Source organism: Nicotiana sylvestris, chromosome 7 (assembly GCF_000393655.2).
Source record: "Nicotiana sylvestris chromosome 7, ASM39365v2, whole genome shotgun sequence".
Lineage (NCBI taxonomy): Eukaryota > Viridiplantae > Streptophyta > Magnoliopsida > Solanales > Solanaceae > Nicotiana > Nicotiana sylvestris.
In genome coordinates, this window is record NC_091063.1 from 24,595,322 (window position 1) to 24,616,871 (window position 21,550).

The 21,550-nt window shown below is 43.3% G+C and overlaps 1 protein-coding gene and 1 non-coding gene across 2 annotated transcripts; both read right to left on the reverse strand.

Annotated features, from left to right (window-relative positions):
* Positions 1-4,632: 4,632 nt before the first annotated feature.
* Positions 4,633-8,961, reverse strand: LOC138872860 (uncharacterized). The gene is made up of 5 exons (XM_070151280.1): positions 8,839-8,961; positions 8,541-8,723; positions 7,471-8,498; positions 6,459-7,411; positions 4,633-5,423 (listed from the first exon to the last, which is right to left on the reverse strand). Exons 1-5 carry the CDS (start codon positions 8,959-8,961, stop codon positions 4,633-4,635), a joined length of 3,078 nt encoding a protein of 1,025 aa, XP_070007381.1.
* Positions 8,962-14,240: 5,279 nt separating this feature from the next.
* On the reverse strand, positions 14,241-14,347 carry LOC138874217 (small nucleolar RNA R71). The gene has a single exon (XR_011401261.1). It is a non-coding gene; the product is annotated as a small nucleolar RNA R71 (small nucleolar RNA).
* Positions 14,348-21,550: the final 7,203 nt, after the last annotated feature.

Here is a 21,550-nt window from a genome sequence, read left to right on the forward strand (position 1 = left end):
AAAGGACCATGCGGACGTTGCAAATATAACCTGAGTATTCTGCCCAGAGTCGAATCCACAGAGAGTTAACCTATCAATCACTATCTTTAGACCCACTAAACTCTTGAGAACCAATTTTCCCAAACGTTTGAATCACAGTTGATGGTGTCTTTAATAACTAAAATTGCAAGTAAATAAACAGCTGTAAACTAAGGATGCTAAGGTTGTAAACAATAATAAGAAAACGCTAAGGTAATTATCCCTTATTGATGGAATCCCTTCTGTTTATGCTTCATACAAATTTACCAACACCTCTCTATCAATCATGAACGCTCATCTTACCATAAATCTCTCCCGAGTAATCACAGTAATATACTCAATGCACTCTCCCGAGATACACTAGCTAGCTCTAATTAACACGGTTCACTTTAGATTGCACTCAAGGCTTCGTTATCCCTAATCCCGCCTTTAAACCCGCAGTTATAGATCCCTCTTATACTTTGGGAGTGGTGTTGTTCAACAATAACCTAAATATGCACTCTCTCCCGAGTTATGCACACTAAATAGGCACAGCTAATTGAGGATCCTGTCAATTAACTACAACATGCACAAAGTTGAACAAATAAAGATTGAGACTAGCAATTTGTATTCACATAAACAAGAAGTTCATCCCCCAATAGGTTCCATCAAAACCTTAGACAAAGGATTTAGCTACTCATAACTATGGGTAAACAAACTAAAACAATATTCATCATAAAACTTGCAAGAAAAATCAAAGAAAAGAAGAAAGATGTTTTGGGTGATCTCTCACAATTATTTTTTTCTTGCCAAAATACTATCAAAATCAATACATGCCTCTCTTGGGAGAAGTCTAGTGTTTAAAATAGGGTTTTGGGATAAAAATCCCGTGTTTTGCACTTTAGTCCCTGAAGTTCTCCGCCTCCGCCGCGGTCGTGGTCAAACCGTGGCCAAATATGCTCTCTGATTCTCACTTTGTCTGCAGCCATCTTCTACCGCAGTTCTGCCGCGGTCGCGGTGGAACCGCGGCAATCCTCTTTCAGTTCTGACTTGAGCTGTTTTGCATGGTTTACTTGACGGAATTTTACGATCGGCCTCTTTTTCTCCATATTTGATCCCAAAAGTACTCCATAGCCTTCTCTGGTCATATATAACCTGCAAAGCATGAAAAACACTAATAAGAGCATTTTGTTATCACTTTTATCATCCAAACTATACAAGAAGGTGGTTATTTAGGGCCTAATTATAGTTAAATTCACCTATTATCAACACCCCACACTTAAACCTTTGCTCGTCCTCGAGCAAGTTAAACCACACTTCTAGGCCTAATCGTTCGATGCATTACCCAATTTTTTTACAAACCACACCCGCCATTATGAAGGAACAACCTAAGCAGTGCAACAGTGATGCCTTAGATGAAGACTCTAACACCATGACACACTCATGCTCACTCTAGTTACTCTAATAGAGGTAAAAACTCAATTTTTCTTCCTGAGTCACATGCCCTCACATCATAATTCTGAGAGAAGTTCCACACATATAAAATTCAAGCAACAAGGAACCAAAGATAGGAAGTATTCACTCACTCTCAGCAAAGAACATTCACATGCCACACAGACACACCATAAGCTTGCCCCTAGTGTAGTACTCTACTAATCGAGTTATTCAGTCAAAGATCAAGAAGTCTTTATTTGGTTATAATGTAGGCTAAGGGACGAGTAGGATATATTTGGATATAGTGACTAACCTCCCAAAGCACTTTTAATACACACTTCCTTTTATTTCAATTTCCATGCTTAGCCCACTCGTTCTTCCACATTTTAGTTCATAGGTGACCCCCACTTTTCTTTAGGTGTAACTGTTTTTTTTCTTTCTTTTTGTTTTGTTTTCTTCATTTTTTTCTTTTTTTTTCTTTCCTTTACAAATCCATTACACCATTCAAGTATTTTTTCCTGATTCCCCTTTTTCATACTTCCTTACCACCTCACACTTTGACTTTTGTATGTTCTTTAGTAATTCAAGTACTTCTAGGAGGTACAGGTTCAAACAGTCAAACTATTCAAACACAGGGATATATGTCATTATAGGGTTATCAAAGAACAAGCTTCAGGCTCAAAGGGGTTAACTATGGCAATATATACAGGTGGATTCACAAATATACAGGCTATACAAAGAAATGCCTCAATCATCTCTAAAACCAAACAACTTCTATTTCGCTTTGCAAACACACAAGGCAAGTTCTAGGTATCACATACAAGCATAGAATACAAGTAATAGCTCACACACACTTGCTATGTAACTAATTCCGAATTATTTTATCAACACACTCATACGAGCGTTCAAGCAAGACAGGATGTGCAAAATTAAGGCATAGATTTACGAGTCTACAAACGAGCCTAGACGTCGCACCCTCATGTTCGTTTTTGTTATTCTCAAGTGTGTACATCAAGGGTTGCATTCTAGCCTTCACCCATTTTGGTCCTTAAACTACAAATGAAAAATCTACCTAGCCCGGTTTAAGGAAAGCCCTTGGAAAAGAATCATGGTCAAAAGAAAAACCAAGGGAAAATTACTACACTACCTAAAAAAGAAAAAGAAAATAAAATAAAGAAACTACATGGACTACTTCCCTCAAGAGTATTGTCCAAGTGGTCCGTCCTCAGGAAGAGTCCTCTACATTTTTTTTTAAATCCAACTTTGACCCTCAAGAGACCCGTCGACAAGTGTCCGTCGTTGGGCCAAGTCAGTTACTTCTAATGTGAGTACAGTCAATTATACAAAACAACACCAATCAAATACTACAACATACACCATGTCTATATACACTACAATACATTACCCGAGCAAGTCTCTCATCCCACACTTAAAAATTATGTCATGTCCCCATGTTATATCAAAAATAACGAGCAGAAGGGTAAGAAGACTTCCCTGAGCCTCAATCAGAGTCGGAGACGGTGCTGGGGTCCACATGGCAAGCTCTCCCCAAAGCACGAAACCAGGACATAAACCGGCTCTCAGACCTGGCCTGCCGCTGAGACATGGCATCCATACACATGTGTAGGCCCTCCACTGAGGTGCAAAGATCCGCGACCTCTTCCTCCATAGTACGCAACATAGGCTGGGTGGACTATGATCTGGATAAGCCTGCCCCAGCATGGGGGCACCGAGAGGGTCCGGCACTGTCATAGGATCTCCTGGATGGTGCCATGGGAATCGGGTCATCATCCTCATCATCGATCTGAATGGTGGTGCGTGCACCCCTGCCCACTCTGATGCTCGAAGCTTTGAAAGCTGCTTTAGGGGGAAACTCTCCATCAGTAGGATTGGTGGGGACATTCTTTAGCAGGCACAATGTAGTCACCAGGGAGGGGAAGTAGAATCCCTTTGACCTCAACGGGGACCGTATGATCATTTCATCACCAATAAGTCTTGCCGCATCAAAATCTTTCTTTGTGACGAAGCACCACGTCAAGAGGGCTCTTTGGAAATTCACGTCAATCGTGTTGCCTGAGGGCAAGAATCGGCTGCAAATGATAGCGATCCAACACTTATCCAAATGGGTGAATGAATTGGAGTTGAGGGTGATATGGTCACGTATCCAGATTGGTTGCCCCCTGCACAAAGTGCATCAGTCATAATATCCCAAGTGACTCCTGGTGCGTCCTGGTAATAGTCGACGTCACCAGTAAACTGGGGCAGCCACAATACTTGTTGAATAGTTTCAACTGAGGCATCTACCCATTTGCCCCGTACAGTCACCTCCCGCAACGTATGTGATGGGTAGTTCGCGTAGAACTCTCTTACAAGAATCCTGTTCACCGTTTTAGGTTCATCAAATAAGAACTCCACTTCCCTCCACCGGATTTCCTCATACATCTCCTCCTTTTCTGCATGGAGGGCTGCCCTGTCAATCGAAATCTCAGGGATGAATCTCTTTGAGGCCTTGGCATGAAAGTCGTCTTCTGCCAATTCTGATTCGAACCTTGAGGCATCATATGTAGGCTGTTGGTATGTGCCTTCCGATCTCTTTTGCTTTTTACGAGCCATATGACTTAATGAAGGTTGGAAGGGGTGGGTAGTGGTGAGAGTTGTGTGGAGAAGATGACAATGGCGGTTTTTTTGGGAGTGAGGGAGGGATTTCAGAGAGAAAGAGAAGAAAGGAGTTGGGTTTTATTTGGGGGGGGGGGGGCGTTCTGTTTCTAAATAGGGAGGGGGAATAATTGTATTGGGTGGGTGCAGGGTTAGGTGAATTAGAAAGGGGGGTGAAATAAAAAAAATTCTGCATATCTGGGCCCAACGGGGTCTGCCGCGGTTCTGCCGCGGTCGCGGTTGAACCGCGGTAGACGAAGTTTAGAGAGGGGTTCCCACCGTGGTTCTACCGCGGTCGCGGTGGAAATTCAGTGAAAGAAGTTCAGAGGAGGTCTTTGACCGCGCTTTGATCGCGGTTGCGGTGGAACCGCGGTCTGGGCAGTTGTCTGATTTTTTGATTTTTTTTCCATATAATGTGTTACACTTACAAAAATTTCGTGGGTTGCCTCCCACACAACGCCTGATTTAACGTCGCGGCACGACGCAGTATGAGTGCATTTAAGGCTCGCTCGACCTCTGTGGTTCAGTCAGGTGCAACTCAGACACTTATTTTTTCTCGCTCATGCCCACATATGGCTTCAATCTTTGATCATTGACTGTGAATGTACGAGAGTCATTCTCTGTGGCAATCTCAACAGCTCCTGAAGGGAAAACTTCAACTACTCGAAATGGTCCAGGCCATCGTGACTTAAGTTTACCTGGGAACAGATGTAGTCTTGAGTTGTATAGCAATACCATGTCCCCGGGTTTGAAATTTCTCTCAACAATGTTCTGGTCGTGAGGCCTCTTCATTCTCTCCTTGTACAATTTTGTGCTCTCAAAAGCAAGATATCTGAACTCCTCGAGCTCATGCAATTTAGTGACTCTTGACGTGCCCGAAACTTCCATGTCTAAGTTCAGCTGTTTCAATGCCCACCACGCTTTATGTTCAAGTTCCACTGGTAGGTGGCAGGCCTTCCCAAACACCAACTTGTATGGTGACATACCAATTGGAGTTTTGAAGGCAGTTCTGTAAGCCCAAAGTGCATCATCTAGCTTCCTCTCCCAATCATTTCTTGTGGTGTTCACAGTTTTAGTTAACACACTCTTGATTTCTCTGTTGGACACTTCAACCTGTCCACTAGTTTGCGGGTGGTAAGGAGTAGCCACCTTGTGGCGTACATCGTACTTAGCAAGAAACTTTTCAAAGGCCCTGTTGCAGAAATGAGTGCCTCCATCACTGATAATTGCTCGTGGTGTCCCAAAGCGGGTGAATATGTTCTTCTTTAGAAATCCCACCACCACTTTTGCATCATTGGTGGGTAACGCCGTAGCTTCCACCCATTTGGACACATAGTCTACAACAACAATAATGTACTTATTGCCATAGGAGCTGACGAAGGGACCCATGAAGTCAATCCCCCAGACGTCAAACACTTCCACCTCTTGAATTGGGTTCATGGGCATCTCGTGGCGTCGGGAAATGTTCCCGGTCCGCTGACATTCATTGCAGCCCTTCACCCATAGGTGCGTATCTTTAAACACTGTCAGCCAGAAGAATCCAGCCTCTAGCACCTTTGTCACTGTCCTAACCCCTCCAAAGTGTCCACCATACGCCGATGCGTGACAAGCCTGCAAAACAAAAAATTGCTCTATCTCGGGGACGCATCTCCGGATCATATTATCAAGGCATATTCTAAACAGATAAGGTTCATCCCAGTAATACTGGCGGCTTTCACGAAAAAATATTTTCCTTTGGACCGATGAAAGGTCGTGAGGAACTATACCACTAGCTAGGTAATTAGCAAAGTCTGCATACCATGGCGCTTCCTGATGAGTGGTGGCGAGCAGTTGCTCGTCTGGAAAGGTTTCCAATATTTCCTCAACCTCAACTACATTTTCAGCTCCCTCAAGTCGTGATAGATGATCAGCGACTTGATTCTCAGTGCCCTTACGGTCACGAATCTCAAGATCGAACTCTTGCAATAGCAACACCCAACGAATCAGGCGTGGCTTAGATTCTTTCTTTTCTATTAAGTACCTGAGAGCTGAATGGTCAGTATATACAATTACCTTGGACCCTATCAAGTCGGATCAGAACTTGTCAAACGCGAACACTACAGCCAACATCTCCTTTTCAGTCATAGTGTAGTTCAACTAGGCTCCACTCAGCGTTCTACTAGCATAGTAGATTGGGTGCATCAGTTTGTCTTTCCACTGGCCCAGCACTGCTCCCACTACATAGTCACTGGCATCACACATTAGTTCGAATGGTTGCTCCCAGTTGGGGGCAACAATGATGGGTGCTGTGACCAATCTCTTTTTCAACTCCTCAAATGCTACCCTACAATCATCAGAAAACAAAAACGGGTGATCTTTTTCTAACAACTTACAGAGAGGGTTGGCAATTTTGGAGAAGTCTTTTATGAACCTCCGGTAAAAACTGGCATGTCCAAGGAAGCTTCTGATGGTTTTAACTAAAGTTGGTGGAGGCAGCTTTGCTATTACATCAACTTTCGCGCGATCCACCTCTATTCCCTTGCTTGACACCCGGTGCCCCAAGACTATGCCTTCTTGTACCATGAAATGGCACTTCTCCCAGTTAAGAACCAAGTTAGTCTCGATGCACCGTTTCAACACACGCGTCAGATTTATCAGGCACTCATAAAATGAATTCCCCACCACTAAGAAGTCATCCATGAACGCCTCTATTATGTCCGCAACCATGTCAGTAAATATGGCCATCATGCACCGTTGGAATGTGGAAGGTGCGTTGCATAGGCCAAAGGGCATCCGTCTAAAGGCATAAATGCCATACGGGCATATGAAGGAGGTCTTCTCTCTGTCCTCCGGTGCAATAGAAATCTGATTGTACCCTGAGTACCCATCAAGAAAACAGAAGTGTGACCTCTCTGCCAATCTATCCAACATCTGATCAATGAAGGGAAGTGGGAAGTGGTCTTTTCGGGTGGCTAGATTCAACTTTTGATAGTCCATACAAATTCTCCAGCCTGTGACAGTTCTTGTTGAGATCAATTCATTGTTGTCATTTGTCACAACCGTCATGCCTCCCTTTTTAGGAACACATTGCACTGGGCTCACCCAGCTGTTGTCAGAGATTGGGAAAATAATTCCCGCATCCAACCACTTTATCACCTCCTTCACCACCACTTCCTTCATGTTGGGGTTCAGCCTCCTCTGATGTTTTCTGGAAGGTTTGTGCTCTCTTCCAGCAGAATCTCGTGCATGCAGTAGGCGGGGATGATCCCCCTGATATCTGCCATGGTCCACCCCATGGCAGTTTTGCACTCCTTTAGTACCTGTAAAAGTTTTTGAACCTGTACATCTAACAAACTAGATGAGATAATAACAGGTAATGTGGAGTCAGGTCCCAAAAATTCATACCTGAGTTGGGCTGACAATGGCTTTAACTCCAGCTTTGGTGGTTCTTCAATGGATGGCTTAGCTGGAGGAGTTTCTCTCTTTTCTAAGTGCAAGGGCTCAAACTCTAGATTTCTCTCCCAAAACCCTCTACCTTCCAATGCCAACACCCATTCCGCCAAATCCTCACCATTCACTTCATCTAAGTTTATCAAACATGCAGCAAGGGGGTCCTCAATTGTCAACACCTCATCATCAGACTCTACAATTACATCCACAACATCAATAAGAGAGCAATTGACGAACTCGCTTGGTCGCCTCATAGACTTCTGCACATTGAATGTTATTTCCTCATCATTGAGTCTCATTTTGAGCTCCCCAGTCTCACAGTCAATCAGAGCTCTCCCCGTGGCCAAGAATGGTCTTCCTAAGATTATAGGAATCTCTTCATCCACTTTGCAATCCAAGATCACAAAATCTGCAGGGAACACAAATTTCCCCACCTGAATAAGCACATCATCAAGGATACCAAATGGACGCTTCACAGTCCTGTCGGTCAGCTGCAACAACATGGAGGTGGGTCTAGCTCTCCCAATGCCCAACCTCTTATAGATAGCCAGGGGCATAAGATTAATGTTGGCCCCTAAATCACAGAGCGCCTTAGCAAAGGCGAAATTCCCAATAGTGCATGGAATTGTAAAGCTACCTGGATCAGACAGTTTTTTAGCAATAGGTCTCGTCACCACTGCACTACAGGTCTGAGTAAGTCTAACTGTAGCCAAGTCTTGAAAATCAAATTTCCGGGACATCAAGTCCTTCATCATTTTTGCGTACCCAGGCATCTCCTTTAAAGCTTCAATCAGTGGAATATTTACCTGGATTTGTTTGAGCATTTCAAAGAACTTTTTATACTGCTCCTCTTTTTGATGCTTGGCCAGCCTCTGTGGAAAGGGTGCAGGAGGTCTCTTCTTCCCAATCACTTGGGACTCCTCTTTATCAGCTACTATTTCATCTAATGGCTCTTCAACTGGCTCAGCTACTTTCTCGGTCTCCTGCTGAATGTTCTTTTCTTCCTAAGCAAGCTGGACTGTCACCTCTGTCAGTATCGTAGACTCATCCAGCTTAATGGGCACTGGAATGAATGTCTCAGCCTGTATATTTTCTCGAGCTCTCTCTTGTTCTACATCTAGATCCCTGCCATTACGGAGACTTACCGCCATCAGCTGCTTTGGGCCCTGATCTTTTGGATTAATCTGGGTGTCTGCAAGTAATGTCCCCTGAGGACGATTGTTCAGAGACATTGAAATTTGGCCCAATTGCACTGCAATATTTTTGATTGCTGCGTCATATGCATCTACTCTTTCATTTATTTTTTGCATTGGACCCAATAACCTGCTGCATCATTGCTTCAAGTCTCGTGAACCCATCTTCTTGACTTCCACCATGCTGTTGCTGAGGTGGGGGATACCCTTGCTGCTGATTGTTGTGCCCCTGTGGCCTTGGATAAGGTGCCATATTGTTGGGAGGTCTCATACCTCCCATGCTTCCAGCATTGTACTATGACTGAGGTGGTCTGTATGGCTGCTGAGTTTGCTGACCCCAGTTCTGATTGCCCTGTCTCTGGCCACCATAGTTTGACACATAGTTCATGTCTTCAGGGTGCTGATGATGATGATCATGTTCTGCATTCCAAGGATTACCAACTGTCTGACTAATGCAAGATGTGTACAAGCCCCCATTGGTAGTATCTACAATGTACACTTGTTGTTTCTGCCCTGATTCCTCCGCCTTTTTGGTGAGAATGCTCATCTGTGTCAAGAGGGTCGCCACATTTTCAGCCATGGAATTTGATGGGTCAAAAGGCACTGAGTGCACCACTGGAGTGATAGGTGCATTCCTCGTCGTCCACCCCGAATTCTGAGCCATTTTGTCAAGCAGACTCAGACCTTCTCTCCAAATTTTACTCAAAAATCCCCACCAGCTGAGGCATCTACAATGTTCTTCATGCTATCTGACAATCCCATGTAAAACCGTTATCCCAACATCTGATCTGGAATACCATGGTGTGAACATATAACCAACATTCCTTTAAACCGGCTCCATGTCTCATGCAATGTCTCCATTGGTTTCTGTTTAAAGCTCACAATCTCATCAATTTGTTGAGCTATTTTGTCGGGCGGGTGGAACTTGATGTGAAATTGCTTGACTAACTCATCCCAAGTTTCTATAGAGTTTATGGGGAGTGAGTTTAGCCAGACCTGAGCAGCTCCTGTCACCGAGAATGGAAATAATAACAGCCTGATTGCTTCTGGAGTTACGTTGGGTTGCCTTTGAGTTTTGCAAATTGACAAGAAGTTCTTCAAGTGCTGCTGAGGATCTTCGGCTGGTGTCCCATAAAATAGTCCCTTGTTTTGCAGCAAGTGCAGCATGTTGTTCGTGATCTGGAACGATTCAGCTTGTATCGCGGGCACAACAATGGCAGTGGCCAGATTGTCAGATGTGTGTTGTGCCCAGTCATATAGTGCAGCCTCAGGCACATGAGGTGCCATTTCTCTGACGTTTCCGTTGACGTTGTCTACGTCACCCATGTCAATTTCGAGTTTGTGTGTTTGATGAGGTTGTTGAAGTCTTTTGTTGGCACGGTTCAATATCCGGAATGTTTTCTCGGGGTCTGAGAGTCCTTCAAGTAGTTCTCTAGTCCTCGTAGAGTTTCTAGGCATACACCTATGCAACCACGTCAACAGCCGTCAAAAATTTCAATCAAAAATTTGTATTTCTATCAATGGTAATTGATAATTCCGTTAACTCCCCCGGCAACGGTGCCAAAATTTGATCACGCCCAACTATGCCTTATAAAAAGGACCCTGCGGATGTTGCAAATATAACCTGAGTATTCTGCCCAGAGTCGAATCCACAGAGAGTTAACCTATCAATCACTATCTTTAAACTCACTAAACTCTTGAGAACCAATTTCCCCAAACGTTTGAATCACAGTTGATGGTTTCTTTAATAACTAAAATTGCAAGTAAATAAATATTTGTAAACTAAGGATGCTAAGGTTGTAAACAATAATGAGAAAACACTAAGGTAATGACTTCCTCTATTGATGGAATCCCTTCTGTTTATGCTTCATACAAATTTACCAACACCTCTTTATCAATCATGAACGCTCATCTTACCGTAAATCTCTCCTGAGTAATCACAGTAATATACTCAATGCACTCTCTCGAGATACACTAGCTAGCTCTAATTAACACGGTTCACTTTAGATTGCACTCAAGGCTTCGTTATCCCTAATCCCGCCTTTAAACTCGCAGTTATAGATCCCTTTTATACTTTGGGAGTGGTGTTGTTCAACAATAACCTAACTATGCACTCTCTCCTGAGTTATGCACATTAAATAGGCACAGCTAATTGAGGATCCTGTCAATTAACTACAACATGCACAAAGTTGAACAAATAAAGATTGAGACTAGCAATTTGTATTCACATAAACAAGAAGTTCATCCCCCAATAGGTTCCATCAAAACCTTAGACAAAGGATTTAGCTACTCATAACTACGAGTAAACAAACTAAAACAATATTCATCATAAAACTTGCAAGAAAAATCAAAGAAAAGAAGAAAAATGTTTTGGGTGATCTCTCACAATTGTTTTTTCTTGCCAAAATACTCTCCAAATCAATACATGCCTCTCTTGGGCGAAGTCTAGTGTTTAAAATAGGGTTTTGGGATAAAAATCCCATGTTTTGCACTTTAGTCCCTGAAGTTCTCCGCCTCCACCGTGGTTCTGCCGCGGTCGCGGTCAAACCGTGGCCAAACATGCTCTCTGATTCTCACTTTGTCTGCAGCCATCTTCTACCGCGGTTTTGCCGTGGTCGCGGTGGAACCGCGACAGTCCTCTTTCAGTTCTGACTTGAGTTGTTTCGCGTGGTTTACTTGACGGAATTTTACGATCGGCCTCTTTTTCTCCATATTTGATCCCAAAAGTACTCTATAGCCTTCTCTGGTCATATATAACCTACAAAGCATGAAAACACTAACAAGAGCATTTTGTTATCACTTTTATCATCCAAACTATACAAGAAGGTGGTTATTTAGGGCCTAATTATAGTTAAATTCACCTATTATCACTCCAGCTTGTCCATTGTGGAAATTTGTTGGGACACTGCACTCTGATTTTGGTGATTTGGCCAAGAACACCTTGCACTTGTGGTAACCTGCTGTGGTCAACCACTTTGGTTGGATGAAGAAGAAACCATTCTTGTATAATAGGATTGGGGTTTATTGTAGGGTATTGGGTCGGGTTGGTTTAATAAAATAAGGGTGATGGGTCGGATTGATTTATTATTTAAATCATGATATAGATGGAATGCACCGGATTATGATACGTGTCAAAATCTGATACTAAACATTTTATTAGTAAGGTCATCTAAAAAGAGCATATGTGAGCCATCTTATACACAATAAGGGCATATGTGGGTCCACCTTTTAACGACGGACAAATGTGTACAATTTCATATAGTTCACTGGCATATATGCAATTTTTCTATATTGAGTATATCACATTCATAACTATGTGATCATAGTAAAAGAGCTATTCTTGCTAACCTGTAGTGGATGATTTATCTCAAAATATCAAGCAAATGTACCAGTCACAAAACCCAGTATATTGTTGAATTGTTTGGAATCCCCTGGTTGCCTCCTCCTCCCTACAAATCAACACTGACAGCCATTGATTTACTCAAACTAAGCACATATTGAAATAATTACTAAAGATCTCACTTTTAATGAGAAAATTTTAGTAGATGACAATGATAATAGGTGCATTGGACTATAATTAGGCCCTAAAGAACCACCTTCTATAGTTTTTATGGTAAAAAATGATAACAAAATGCTCTGATTAGTGCTTTTCATGCTTTGCATGCTATATACAATAAAAGAAGTCTATGGAGGACTTTTGGGATCAATTACGGAGAAAAAGAGGCCAATCTTACAATATCCGCTAAGTGCACCACGCGAAAGCAGCAAAACCAGAACTGGAGATGGACTGTCGCGGTCCCGGCGTAACCGCGGTCGGACCGCGGCAGAAGGCTGTTGTGGATTCTGAGAGGCTAGTTGGTCGCGGTCCTGGCGTAACCGCGGTAGGACCACGATAGGAAGCGGAAAATTGAGGGACTGAAGTGCAAAATACGGGATTTTTAGCCCAAAACCCTATATTAAACAATAGAACTCGCCCAATGGAGGCATGGAATGTTTTTAGAGTACTTTGGCAAGAAAAACAAGTGTGAGAGATCACCCAAAACATCATATTTTCTTCTTCTCTTTATTTTTCTGGCAATTTTGATCATGAATATTTTCATAGTTTATTTACCCATTGTCATGAGTAGCTAAATCCTTTGTCTAGGGTTTTGATGGAACCTATTGAAGGATGAACTTCTTGATTATGTTAATATAGTCTGCCAGTTTAATCTCTATTTGTTCAACTACGTGTTTGTTGTAGTTAATTGACAGGATTCTCAATTAGTTGTGCCTAATTAGTGTGCATAACTCGGGAGAGAGTGCATGTTTAGGTGATTGTTGAACAACACCACTCCCAAAGTACAAGAGGGATCTATAACTGCGGGTTTAAAGGTGGGATTAGGGATAACGAAGTCTTGGGTGCAATCTAAAGTGAACTGTAATAAACAAAGTCAGCTAGCGTATCTCGGGAGAGTGCGTCTAGTAAATTATCGTGATTACTCGGGAGAGATTCACGGTAAAAAGAGTGTTCATGATTGATAAAGATGTGTTGGTAAATCTATACGAAACATAAACAGAAAGGATTCCATCAATAGAGGAAATCACTACCTTAGAACCTTCTCATTATTGTTCACAACTTAAGCATATTTAGTTTACAACTGTTTATTGACTTTCAATCTTAGTTATTAAATATACCATCAACTGTTATTCACAACGTTTGGGGAAGTTGATTCTAAAGAATTTAGTTAGTCCAACGAAAGTAATTGATAGGTTAATTCTCTGTGGATTCGACTCTGGGCATAAATACTCAGGTTATATTTGCAACGTCTGCATTGTCCTTTTATAAGGCATAGTTGGGAGTGATCAAATTTTGGCACCATTGCCGGGGAATTAACGGTGTTATCAATTACAATTGAAAGAAGTACAAAAATTCTTATTGTAGTCATTTTTTCTCTACACCCAATTTTTACATTGAAATTTTAACGTTTGTTGACTTGGTTGCACAGGTGCATGCCTAGAAACTCATCGAGATCTGGTGAAGTATTTGAAGCATTATCAGATCCCGAGAAAGTTTTCAAGGCCTTGAATCGGTCTAATCGGAAAAACAAACAACAACCAACTACTGTACAATTCGAAACAGTCATGGGGGATCATGAGGAAAACCCAGCGGTAGCAATAGTGCCAGAGGCTGCTCTCTATGACTGGGCACAACCTACAGCTAAAAATCTGTCCACAACCATTGTAGTTCCGCAGATACAGGCTGAGCCATTCCTAATTACGAATAACATGCTGCACTTGTTGCAGAACAAGGGACTATTTTCGGGGTCGCAAGTCAAAGATCCTCAGCAACACTTGAAGAACTTCCTCTCTATCTGCAAAACCCAAAGGCATCCCAACGTAACTCCTGAAGCAATCAAGCTGTTATTGTTTCCATTCTCAGTGACAGGAGCTACCCAGACTTGGCTAAACTCACTTCCCATAAATTCTATAACAACTTGGGATGAGTTAGTCAGGCAATTCCATAACAAGTTCCACCCACCCAATAAGACTGCTCAACAAATTGATGAAATTTTGAGTTTTAAACAGAGACCAATGGAGACACTGCATGAAACATGGGAGCGCTTTAAAGGGATGCTGGTTATATGACCGCACCATGGTATTCCAGATCTGATGTTGGGGCAGTGGTTTTACATGGGATTGTCAGATAGCGTGAAGAACATTGTTGATGCTTCAGCTGGTGGAACATTTTTGAGCAAAACATGGAGATAAGGCCAGAGTCTGCTTGACAATATGGCACAAAATTTGGGATGGACAACCAGAAATGCACCTATCACTCTAGTGGTTCACTCAGTGCCCTTAGATCCATCCAACTCTATGGCTGAAAATATGGCCAACTTATTGACACAGATGAGTATACTCACCAAAAAGGTGGAAAAGTCAGGGCAGAAGCAGCAGGTACACATCGTAGATGCTACCAATGGGGGATTGTGCTTATCTTGCATTAGTCAGCCAATCGGTAACCAATAGAATGCAGAACATGATCATCACCACTACCCTGAAGACATGAATTATGTGTTTAATTATGAAGTCCAGAGACAGGGTAGTCAGAATTGGGGCTAGCAAAATCAGTAATACAGGCCGGTCCATCCACAGTTCAACAATGGAAACATGGGAGGTATGAGACCCCCTAACAATATGGCACCTTATCCAAGGCCACAGGGATATAATAATCAGAATCAGTAGCAGGGGTATCACCCTCCTCAGCAGCAGCATGGTGGAAGGCAGGAAGATGAGTTTGCTAGACTTGAGGCAATGATGCAGCAGGTTATTGGGTCTAATGCAAAGATTAATGAGAGATTGGAAGCACATGATGCAGCAATCAAGGATATTGAAGTGCAGGTGGGCCAAATTTCTATGTCTCTGAATGATCGTCCTCATGGGACACTACCTGCAGACACCCAGATAAATCCAAAAGATCAAGGGCCAAAGTAGCTGATAGCGGTAAGTCTACGTAATGACAGAGATCTGGATGTAGAGCAAGAGAGGGCTCAAGAAACTAGACAAGTTGAGACACTTATACCAGTGCCCATTGAGCTGTATGAGTCAGCGAAACTGACGGAGGTGCCAGTCCAGCCAGCCCAGGTAGAAAATAACATTCAGAATGCGACTGATAAAGAAGTTGAGATAGTCCAGGAACCAGTAGTTGATGTAGCAGCTGATAAGGATCAATCCCAGTTGATTGGGAAGAAGATACCTCCTGCACCTTTCCCTCAGAGGTTGGCTAAGTACCAAAAGGAGGAACAATACAAGAATTTCTTCGAAATGCTGAAACAAATCCAGGTAAACATACCATTGATTGAAGCTTTGAAGGAGATGCCTGGGTATGCAAAAATGATGAAGGACTTGATGTCTCGAAAATTTGATTTCCAAGACTTGGCCACAGTTACTCTTACTCAGACATGTAGTGCAGTGGTAACTAGACCAATTGCAGAAAAGCTGTCTGACCCAGGGAGCTTTACAATTCCATGCACTATTGGTAATTTTGCTTTTGCTAAAGCACTGTGTGATCTAGGGGCCAACATCAATCTTATGCCCCTGGCGATTTACAAGACGCTGGGCATTGGAAGAGTTAGACCCACCTCTATGTTGTTGCAGCTGGCTGACAGGACAGTGAAACGATCCTCTAGTATACTAGATGATGTACTAATTCAGGTAAGGAAATTTGTGTTCCTTGCAGATTTTGTGATCTTAGACTGCAGAGTGGATGAAGAGATTCCCATAATTTTGGGAAGACCATTCTTGGCCACAGGGAGAGCTCTCATTGATTGTGAAACCGGGGAGCTCAAGATGAGATTGAACGATGAGGAGATAACATTCAAGGTGCAGAAATCTATGAGGCGACCAAGTGAATTCGCCAATTGTTCTCTTGTTGATGTCATGGGATGTAATTGTAGAGACTGATGATGAGGTGCTAACCATTGAGGACCCCCTTGCTGCATGTTTAATGAATTTGGATGAGGTGAATGGAGAGGAACTGGTGAAATGGGTGTTGGCATTAGAGGGTAGAGGGTTCTGGGATAGAACTCTAGAATTTGAGCCCTTGCACTTGGAAAATCGAGAGACTCCTCCAGCCAAGCCATCTATCGAAGAACCACCAAAGCTGGAGTTAAAGCCATTTCCCAACCATCTCAGGTATGAATTCCTTGGACATAACTCCACATTACCTATTATTATCTCATCTAGTTTGTTAGATGTGCAGGCGCAACAACTCTTGCAGGTACTTAAGGAGTGCAAGACTACCATTGGGTGAACCATGGCAGACATAAAGGGGATCAGCTCCGCCTACTATATGCACAAAATTCTACTGGAAGAGGGACACAAACCTTCCAGGGAACACCAAAGAAGGCTGAACCGTAACATGAAGGAAGTGGTGAAGAAGTAAGTAATAAAGTGGTTAGATGCAGGAATTATCTTCCCAATCTCTGACAGCAGCTGGGTTAGCCCAGTTCAATATGTACCTAAAAAAGGGTGGCATGACGGTAGTTAAGAATGAGAACAATGAATTGATCTCTACAAGAATAGTCACGGGCTGGAGAATTGCATGGATTATAGAAATCTAAATCTAGCCACCCGGAAAGACCACTTCCCACTTCCCTTCATTGATCAGATGTTAGATAGACTGACAGAGAGGTCACACTTCTGTTTTCTGGACGGGTACTCAGGATACAACCAGATCTCCATTGCACCGGAGGACAGAGAGAAGACCTCTTTCACTTGCCCTTATGGCATTTATGCCTTTCGGAGGATGCCCTTTGGCCTATGTAACGCACCCGCCACATTTCAACGGTGCATGATGGCCATATTCACTGACATGGTAGAGGACATAATGAAGGTGTTCATGGATGACTTCTCAGTGGTGGGGAATTCATTTGATGAGTTCCTGATAAATATGATGCGTGTGCACAAATGGTGCATCGAGACTAACTTGGTTCTGAACTGGGAGAAGTGTCACTTCATGGTACAAGAAGTCATAGTCTTGGGGAACCGGGTGTCAAGCAAAGGAATTGAGGTAGATCGTGCTAAAGTGGATGTAATAGCAAAGCTACCTCCTCCAACTTCAGTCAAAGCAATCAGAAGCTTCCTTGGGCATGCCGGTTTCTACCGGAGATTCATAAAAGACTTCTCAAAAATTACCAACCCTCTCTGTAAGTTGTTAGAAAAAGATCACCCTTTCTTGTGTTTCTGATAATTGCATGGTAGCATTCAAGGAGCTGAAAAAGAGACTGGTCACAACACCTATCATTGTTGCCCCCAACTGGGAGCAACCATTAGAACTCATATGTGATGCCAGTGACTACGCAGTGGGGGCAGTGCTGGGACAACGGAAGAACAAGCTGATGCATCCAATCTACTATGCTAGTAGAACGCTGAGTGGAGCCCAGCTGAACTATACTGTGACTGAGAAAGAGATGTTGGCTGTGGTGTTTGCTTTCGACAAGTTCAGATCATATCTGATTGGTTCTAAGGTAATTGTATAAATTGATTATGCAGCTCTCAGATACTTGATTGAGAATAAGGAGTCTAAGTCGCGCCTGATTTGTTGGGTGTTGCTGCTGCAAGAATTTGACCTTGAAATTCGTGATCGTAAGGGCACAAAGAACCAAGTCGATGATCATCTATCACGACTTGAGGGAGCTGAAAATGTAGTTGAGGTTGAAGATATTCTGGAAACCTTTCCAGACGAGCAGATGCTCGCTACTAATCTTGAGGAAGTGCCATGGTATGTAGACTTTGCAAATTACCTGGCCTGCAGTATAGTTCCCTATGACCTTTCATCTGTACAAAAGAAAAAGTTCTATCGTGACTGCCACATGTATTATTGGGATGAGCCTTACCTGTTTAGAATTTGTGTTGACAATATGATCAGGAGGTGTGTCCCCGAAATAGAACAATCTTCTATTTTGCAGGCTTGTCACGCATCGGCTTATGGAGGACATTTTGGAGGGGTCAGGACACTGCGAAAGTGCTTGAGGCCAGATTCTTTTGGCTAACAATGTTTAAAGATGCACACCAATGGGTGAAGGGCTGCAATGAATGTCAGCGGACCGGGAACATTTTTCATCTCCATGAGATGCCCATGAACCCAATTCAAGAGGTGGAAGTGTTTGATGTCTGAGGGATTGACTTCATGGGTCCCTTCGTCAGCTCCTATGGCAATAAGTACATACTTGTTGTTGTGGATTACGTGTCCAAATGGGTAGAAACTGCAGCATTTCCCACTAATGATGTAAGAGTGGTGGTGGGTTTTTTGAAGAAGAACATATTCACCAGATTTGGGATACCAAGAGCGATTATCAGTGACGGAGGCACTCACTTCTGTAATAGAGCTTTCGAGAAGTTGCTTGCAAAGTATGATGTACGCCACAAGGTGGCTACCCCTTATCACCCGCAAACTAGTATGCAGGTTGAAGTGTCCAACAGAGAGATAAAGAGTGTGTTAACCAAGACTGTGAACGCCACAAGAACTAATTGGGCGAAAAAGTTAGATGATGCACTCTGGGCCTATAGAACTACTTTTATAACACCGATTGGTATGTCACCATATAAGTTGGTGTTCAGGAAGGCCTGCTATTTGCCAGTGGAACTTGAACATAGAGCGTGGTGGGCACTGAAATAGTTGAATCTAGACATCGAGGCTGCAGGCACAACGAGAATCACAAAATTGCATGAGCTCGACGAGTTCAGACATCTTGCTTTTGAGAGCACAAGGTTGTACAAGGAAAGAATGAAGAGGTTGCATGACAAGAACATTGTGGAACGAAATTTCAATCCTGGAGATATGGTGTTGCTTTATAACTCACGATTAAGGCTATTTTCGGGTAAACTCAGGTCACGATGGTCTGGACCATTTAGAGTGGTCGAATTTTTCCATTCAGGTGTTGTCGAGATCGCCACAGAGAAAGACTCTCGTACATTTAAAGTCAATGGGCAGAGATTGAAACTATATGTGGGCATGAGCGAACCAAAGGAAGTGTCTGAGCTACACCTGACTGAACCACAGAGATTGAGCGAGCCTTAAATGCGCTCATTTGCGTCGTGCCACGACGTTAAATCAAGCACTGCATGAGAGGCAACCCACGAATGTGTTGTAAGTGTAATGCATAACATCATGAAAAAAAAAGTAGCAAGAACACGCCCAGACCGTGGTCCCAGCATAACCACGGTCGGACCGCGGTCAAGGACCTTCTCTGAAAGAAGTCTACCGCGGTCCAAGCGTAACCGCGGTAGGACTGCGGTCAAATACCCCCTCTGAAAGAGGTCTACCGCGGTCCCAGCATAACTGCGGTAGGACCGCGGCAGACCAGCGCGGGCCAGGTAAGTGCAGAATTTTTTTTCTTCTTTTTTTCCCCTCCTTTTAATAAACCTAACCCCCCACTACTATTCCCCCAAACCCTTCTTTTCTTCAAACCACCCGCAACCCACATCCCCTTCTCTCTTCTCTTCTCTATTTCACACCATCTCTTATCCATCAAACCCCCATTGTTGCCCCTCCTTTCTTCTCTATCTCTCTCTCCACAACCCATCCCTTCCATTCATCCTCAAGATAAGCTTCTCTATTCTTTTCCCTTTCTTTACCATAACTTAGTGTAATGAGTAGTCTAAATTAGTTTCAATTAAACCCTAGGTAGTGTTTTAGTTTAATTTTTTTTCTTTCTTTTCTTTCCTTTTATCCATTATTTGCTTCTTTTGGCCATGATTGATGCTTAAATAGTTGAGTTTTCATTGTGCTTAACTTGGGGGTGATTTTTAGAATGTTTGGAGGTCTAAACAAATTTTTTAGGGTGAAGCTTGGTGGAGGGGCCTAAATGGCCGAAAATTGGGGTGTGTTGTAAAATTTTGGAGCATTTTGTGCCCTTCTTAGTTTGTGGTGGTGGTAACATTTGACATAATTCCCTTGTGGGAGATTGTGTGGGGTATTTTTTATGGCGAAATTGGAGAATTAATAGTGGTGTGAGGGCAATAGTGGAGGTTGTCAACTCTGGGCACCTTACTAATTGGGTATACTGACATTGATTGACAAAAGGAAACTGTTTGGTGCCATCAGGTGGCGAAGTCTGAGTACCCATCCGACTGGCGCATGTTAGGATGCATCTGATTGTTACCCTGAATTGTCTGCAGGTAATATGGCCAGAAAAAGGCGAAAAAGCTCGGCAAGCACTTCCCAAATGCCAATATATGATGCCACCAAGTTCCAGTCACAGGAGGCAGAGGACGTGTTTCATGCTAAGGCCACCAAAAGATTTATCCCTGAGATTCCTGTTGACAGGGATGCCCTCAGTATGGAAAAAGTAGACATGTATGAGGAAATCAGATGGAGGGAGATGGAGTTCTTGTTTAATGAACCTGAGACGGCAAACCCAATATTAGTCCGGGAGTTCTACACGAATTGCCCAAAACATTTGTGTCGGTCTGTGATTGTGCGGGGCAGGGTAGTAGATGCCTCAATTCTGAAGATTCTCCAGGTCTTGCAGCTGCCCCAATTCACTGGTGACATTGATCATTACCACGATGCCCAAGGGGTCACTTGGCACACTATGATTGAGACAATTTGCGCAGGGGGTCGACCAATCTGGCTACAGGAAAACATTACCCTTCACTCCAAGTCATTCACACATGAGGCTAAGTGCTGGTTCACCATTATTTGCAGCCGGTTATTGCCCACGAGCAACACGACAGATGTGAACCACCTACGGGCTCTATTGGTGTGGTGCTTCGTCACCAAGAAAGACTTTGATGTGGCGAGAATTATTGGAGATGAAATGATCTTTTGGTCACCTCTGCTATCTAAGGGGTTTTACTTCCCCTCACTTGTGACGAGGTTGTGTCTGCTGGATGGTGTCCCTACCAATCCTATAGATGGAGCTTTGCCCGCAAAAGCGGCATTCAGAGCTTCAAAGATGCACCCACAACCATTGATCTTGATGATGAGGATGACACCCCAGCACCCATGGCACTATCCAGGAGATCCTATGATGGAGCCGGATCCTCTCGGCGACCCCATACTGGGGCAGGGTTCTCTAGATCACAATTCAGCCGACCCATGTTGCATTCTTTAGAGGAAGAGGTGGCAGATCTTCGCTCCTCAGTGGATGGCCTACATGTGCGTATGGATGCCATGTCTCAGAGGCAGGCCAGGTCTGAGAGCCGGATGATAGCTTGGTTCTATGCTTTGGGGAGGGCTTGTCATGTGGATCCCAGCACCGTCTCCGACTCCGAGTGATGCTCAGGGAAGTCTTCTTACCCTTCTGCACTTTATTTGTGTTATGACATGGGGACATGCTATATTCTTTTTGTGTGGGGTG

What these genes read in the sequence shown, in the direction of transcription:
- LOC138872860 (XM_070151280.1), bottom strand. Translation starts at nt 8,961, where the DNA reads ATGGCACCTTATCCAAGGCCACAGGGGCACAACAATCAGCAGCAAGGG. An exon ending in AGTCTACGATACTGACAGAG is followed by an intron (nt 8,499 to 8,540) that starts GTGACAGTCCAG and finishes AACATTCAGCAG; the next exon opens with GAGACCGAGAAAGTAGCTGA. An exon ending in CCATTGTCAGCCCAACTCAG is followed by an intron (nt 7,412 to 7,470) that starts GTATGAATTTTT and finishes CTAGTTTGTTAG; the next exon opens with ATGTACAGGTTCAAAAACTT.